Below are 6,000 nucleotides of genomic sequence, written 5' to 3'. Positions count from 1 at the left end.
AAAAGAAAAAAAAAAAAAAAAAAAAAAAAAAGAACTAACTATGATGAAAGATAGAGCAGGATAAACGGGAAAGCCACGGGTGAGAGCCCACAGGCTGCAGGGCTGGGGGTGCAGAAGAAGGAAGAGTGAGCCAACCAAGGAGGTCAGGGAGGCTCGGCACAGGAGGTGGTGTCTGGATTGGGCCTAGTGGGTGACTGAAAAAGACTCCTATGGGCAGAGAGTCAGTGCGGCGCTCTTGTCTGGAGCAGGGCTACACAGGGGCTCAAAGGTGGGGAGGGGGGCAGGCTGCAGGGCAGAGCTGCTGGAGCGTCTGGCGGAGCTGGCCCAGCCTGTCCCTGCCGCTCTCACCCGTCCCTCCGATCTGCCCGCAGGAGCGAGACTGTGCTGCACCAGTTCTGCTGCCCCGCCGCCGCGGACGCCGAGCAGAAGCCCGCCCGTGCTGACCTGGCCGCCCACAGGTGGGTCGCTGGACCTCCGCCCTTCCCAGCCCACCTCCCTGCCTCCTGCAGCAAAGCTCAGGCCTGCGCTCTGCGGCCTCCGCCTCTCCAGCCTTGTGTGGTTTGCTCTGTTCTTACCTCTTTCCTCATACTTTCATTTCTCCTCCCTTCCACCGGACCCTGGTTGAGCCATTCCCAACTTTTTTTTTTCCTTTTTGTCTTTTTTCGTGACCGGTAACGGGATCGCAACCCTCGGTGTCGCGCCGGCACTGCGCTCAACCAGTGAGCGGACGGTCTCTATATGGGATCCGAACCCTCGGCGGGAGCGCCGCTGCGCTCCCAAGCACCACACTCTACCGAGTGCGCCACCGGGCCGGCCCGAGCCATTCCCAACTTTTAAGGTCATTGAATCCTATTGTTCACACCCCTGCTGCTGCTTCCTACATGGCCCATGTAAGATGTACTTGTTGTGAACATCAAGGGCAATTAATTCGGTTATGTATACATTAAATACATCTCACACGACAGGGCGTCTGGCACTCAGAGGGTGCTCAGCCAGTCCAGAGCCCGACCTTCCTCTCATCTCAGGACTTACATTTTTCTTTCTGATCTGTCTCCTTCCATAGAGGAGCCAAGGTGGCTGACTTTATTTATTTATTTTTTTAATTTTTTTTCCTTTTTGTCTTTTTTTGTGACCGGCAACGGATTGCAACCCTCAGTGTCGCGCCCGTACCGGACCGGGACCGGCCATGGGATCGCAACCCTCGGTGTTGCTCCCGCCCCTCGCTCAGCCAGTGAGCGGGAACCGGTCTGTATGTGGGATCCGAACCCTCGCCAAGGTGGCTGACTTTAAACTGAAGGCTTTCTCCACTCGCAGCCTGGGGAGCGGAGGGTGTGTAGAAAGGTCACCGGTGGAGGCACCCCCCAGCCTTCTCCTCGCTGTCTCTGGGTTATGCACACCCCTCTTCCTGTCCCCGCCCGCTCTGGCCATCCCTCTGCCCTCCATCTGTGTGTGCTGTCAGTCTCTGTCACCTTGTTCTGTCTCTTTTCCACGAATCATGCTGTCTCAGTTCCGCACATTTCTCTTTTCTTGACTTGTTCTGTACTTCACTTAGAATCTGCCCCCAAATTTGCCCATTTCCAGTCTCCTGTAGTAGGAATGAGTTTGGGCAAGTTATTTAACCCCCCCTGGGCCTCAGTTTCCTCGTCTGTGTAATGAGGAGTGGTCTACCTAGAAAGTAGCGTTTACATGTAATCTCATGCAGCCTCTCCAGCTCGGTGGGGCACACTAGGCAGCGCATTATCCCCCACTTAGGTGAGAGCAGGGTAAGGACTAGAGACGCAGGGGCTTGTGCACCGTCCCACAGCAGGGCCAGTGCCTACACTTGAAGTTGGGGAATCTCACTCCTAATGCTCCCCATTTTCAGGTTTAAGATTCAACAATTGTATGATCTTTCCCCCCTTTATTTCTTGGAAAATAACCAGATAGTAATCAGAAGTGGTAGCTACTGACCTCGGGGTACAGAAAACCACCCCCTGGAAGCCACTGCTACTTGTTTTCCCTTAAAGGGCCATCACTGGAGGCCAAAGGAAGAGGCAGGACTCTGAGGAGGAGGCTCTGGGAGGTGTGCCCAAAAGAGGTGGCACCCCTTGGAGATCCTTAAACCCAGGGCATGGGGAGGGATGGGAGCTCCTGAGGCCTCCCTCGGAGGACAGGAGGCAGATGGGGAAGGCCACGTGCTGCGCTGTGCTTCAGTGGTCTGTGCCCCAAGGGCTGGCCCTGGGTGAAGACAGTCAAGGCCCTCTATGACCCTCGAGGAGCTCCCCACAGTGGGGCATTAGGATGCCCCCAGAGTGAAAACGGCCCACCTGGAAATTAGAAGGAAGAAGAGAAGTGGAGACAGTAAGAGAGACAAGGACAGAGGACAGAGTGGGATTCCAGGAGGCATGGGGTGGCGTGGGAGCAAGACACCAAGGGGCTGTCCCTGTTCAGACCCATGGCCACATCTCCTTCCTAGAAACTTCTATCCTTGCCTGGGGGAGGAGAGGAGAGAGAAGCTGTCCGTCCACCTCCCATGCCATCAGCTGCACCCCGTCCAGTGCACAGCTGACTGACATGAGCCAGGCGCAGGGCTTGGGTGAGGATGGGCCGCACACACCTCGGGATGCTCCCTGGGGTTTGCCATGGTCCCCCCTCGCGCCCACTTGTACCCCGATGCCCTCGTGTGCCAGCACTCCCTGTCTGTGGGAAGGGGCGGGAGAGAGTGCCAGCCGCTTGCAGGAGGGTAGGGGCATGGGGGATAGGGGAGAGGGTCACTGCTGCCTCACAGGAGCCAGGGTGCCAAGGGAACAGGATTCTTTTCCAAGGGTTGGGATGGATGGTAGGAAATCCATGATCTTAGTTTCCAAAAGGTCTGTTTTCTGCTTCCCCTTGGACATGCAGGGGCTAGGTTTGGGGGGCTGGAGGAGCGCTGGGGAAGGAGGTTGGGAGCTGGGAGATTTTCTCGAATCCTGGCTGAGGGAGGGCCTGTCAGCACTGCACACCGTGGGCCTCCGCTCTGTGTGTGGGGCAAGGCGATGCCCCAGGATGGTCCAGGGCTTCAGCTGCCGTCTGTCTCTATCTCCTGGTTATTCCAGATTGTCCTGTCTGTCTGTCTGGTTTGTAGTTTTCTAGAGCCTGTTTTTGTCTGTGTGTCTGTCTGGTGTCAGTTTCTCGGCTTCTGCAGGAGGAGGCCCTTGGATGTTTTCTGGACAGCCTAGCAGTGCGTGTGTCAGTTTGTCTGTCTGCTTTTGGCTTCTCAGGGGAATTCCATGCTGAGACAAGTTTTCTCCCATCAACATCCTTGGACGATTCTCAACATCCCCGCTCCCAATCCCGTGAATGACCCCTTCCTAACCTTCAGCCTCGCGCCTAGACCAGGTGTCCCACCTCCAGACAGTGTAACCCAAGCTTCCTGTCAAGTTCCTCTAGAAGAAGGTGTCAGGGTCAGAGACCAGGCTGGGGACCAGCACAGGGTGGGTGGGCCACGAGCCCTCTGGCCGTCCTAGATCCTGGTCCGGGCTCTGAGACAAACTGGTTCCTCCCTGCTGGCCAGTCTCCAGCCGAATCGTGGCCTCCACTGAGGGTTTCTAGGGATAAGCCAGGTGGTCTCTACAGGAGACCCCAATAAGGAATCCAGAACCAGCCAGTCAGATCTAAGGGCCTTTGGTGTGTCCCCTCACCTTCTTCCTCCATACTCTGGCTGAGGCCAGTGGAAGACCAAGGTCAGCACAAGTTTGCGGTGTCCCCCCACTGCTCCCACTCCAGCTACAGGGCTGAGCGGGGGTCTCTTTACTTGAGCAGGTGGGCCCATGCCCTGCGGGCTGATCAGAGATACAGGGGAGCTGCTTCAGCCGGAGAGGAACTCTCAGCCCAGAGGAAGCTCTGCTCTCTGCAGAGACACCAGGGCCAGGAGGAATCCTCACCCTCCTCCAGAGGCAGGGCAGACTCAGCCCTACAGGGCCAGGACAGCCTTCCCTGGCCACCTATGAAAGAGCAGTTGAGTTGAGGGCTGGAGTCAGGAGATTTTCTGTCGTGGGGCCTGGAGCCTGCCAGGGAGCGACACTCCCAGGAAACTGAGCAAGTGTAGAACTGGGTGTCTGAGGGGGAAGCCAAGGGGTGGGCATAGGGAGCCGGGTGCAATGGAGCAGCCATGGGGCTGGCAAAGGCCTCCGAGGCTGCACAGCCAGGTAGAGTGATCATGGGCTCCACTGTGCCTTGTTCTCCACATAGCACTAGGAAAACAACCTGTGCCCATGGGGTAATCAGGCCCTCGGGAGGGAGGGGGTGCCCGCCTCCCAGCAGCCGGCCAGGGGACAGCAACTGTGCGCCAACCTCTTTCTCCGCAGAGGCCCCTTCCCCACCTCCTCCCTGCTGCTCGCTGATGACAGGGCTTTATTCTGGGGAACTGAATAGGCCAGTAATTGCAGCCTACTTTCCATCCCAAGGGCTCCCTCCCGCTCAGGCTCTCAGTGACATTCGCAACAATGACCTGGGAGCTGGCCAGCCGCCTCCCCCTCCCTGTGCTGAGCAGAATTGCAGCCCATTTGTCTCCGTGGGTGGTAATGGGGCCCAGATGAGGAAGATCGGATTCTATTAGGATAATGGGAGGGGGCGGGGCTCAGGACGGGAGGCGCTGGGGAGGAGCCGCAAGCAACCCCCTGGGAGGAGGGACCTGGGGGCCGCGGGCAGACCTGACCGACTCACCCCTTCCTTCTCACGCCAGGAAGGAAGAGACACCGATGTGTATCGAACACGCCAGGGACGCTGTGCTAAGCACTCCCAATACTTCTCACCCAATTCTGTGAGATAGGTGTGGTTCCCACTTTCAGATAAGGAATCCAGAGTGGGGAGAGGTTAGGTATCTTGACAGAAGGAAGAACCGCTGCTAATCTATTCTGGAGCTGGAAGGTGAACCAAGTTCTTTTTTTTTTTTTTTAAAGATGACCCGTAAGGGGATCTTAACCCTTGACTTGGTGTTGACCGGCCATCCCTATATAGGGATCCGAACCCGTGGCCTTGGTGTTGTCAGCACCGCACTCTCCCAAGTGAGCCACGGGCCGGCCCTTGAACCCAGTTCTAACTCCAAAACACAACCTCTTTCTACAGAGCTGCTGGGTAGGATTTTTTTTAAAGAGCTCAAGAGAAATCCTTCTAGCCATTTTATTTGATCTTAAATAACATCTATTTTCACTGATTATAAGTTATACGTGCTAGTTGTTGGAAATGGGGAAAATACAGAAATATAAAGAAGGAAATAAAAACCGAATCCAATCCTATAGAATTAACCACTGTTTATATTTTAGTGTGCAAACTTCCAGTGCTTTATTTTTCTACGCATTGGGTTTTCGTTCCCCTTTCATTAAAGATTTTGTAGCCCACATCTCCCACTTGGAGTTCTGCATCCATTTCGATGGCCTCCGGCCCTAACCAGTCCCTCGGGCCCCCACCTGTGGCTTAATCCATTACATCATTGCTAGCCAGACCGCAGAGAGGTGTTTGCAGCATGGCTGGGGGCTCTGCCTGAGGCTCTACCGTGAGGCTTGGTACCCTGGAGGAAGGGACACCCTTCTGAGAGTGGCTGTCAGGGAGAGCCCTGCGGAGGCACAGCTGGAGGTCAGCCCGCCTCTCTTCGCCTCTCCTCACTGTGATCAATGGGCCAGCCAGTGTTTATTGGGTGATTACAGAGCAATTAAATTCTCAATTGATACAGTTTAGTCTTCAAACAGCGGGGGCTGGGAGCTTCAGCGTCACGTGCCTGCTCTGTCGGTCACATCCGAGGCTCAGGCTGCTGGGACACCTGCCCCCCCACCCAGCAGGGCGGCTGAGTGGGTCGCTCCGGTTGTGTTAGCTGTGTCCTCTCTTCCCTAGAGAAGTGTAGAAAAGCCCCAGGCTTCCCTCCCAGGCCCCATGGGGCAGCCCACCCCACCTCCCTGGCCCCCAGCTCTGGGGTCTCCGCATCGTCACACCAGGAGGTGGCAGAGGAGGCCCAGAGAAGGTTTCTTTGTCTCCTTCGGGGTTCAG

General features: G+C 56.3%; 1 protein-coding gene across 1 annotated transcript in view; it reads left to right on the top strand.

Annotated features, from left to right (window-relative positions):
* The window catches only part of IQSEC3 (IQ motif and Sec7 domain 3), a 122,759-nt gene that overhangs the window by 55,345 nt on the left and 61,414 nt on the right, over positions 1-6,000 (top strand). The window contains exon 3 of the mRNA XM_008577947.1: positions 372-458. Coding sequence (XP_008576169.1) covers positions 372-458 — 87 coding nt within the window. The remainder of the gene's footprint in view (positions 1-371; positions 459-6,000) is intronic.

Source organism: Galeopterus variegatus, unplaced genomic scaffold, assembly GCF_000696425.1.
Source record: "Galeopterus variegatus unplaced genomic scaffold, G_variegatus-3.0.2 Scaffold70, whole genome shotgun sequence".
NCBI classification, from domain to species: Eukaryota; Metazoa; Chordata; class Mammalia; order Dermoptera; family Cynocephalidae; genus Galeopterus; species Galeopterus variegatus.
This window is presented reverse-complemented; position numbering and strand designations above follow the sequence as displayed.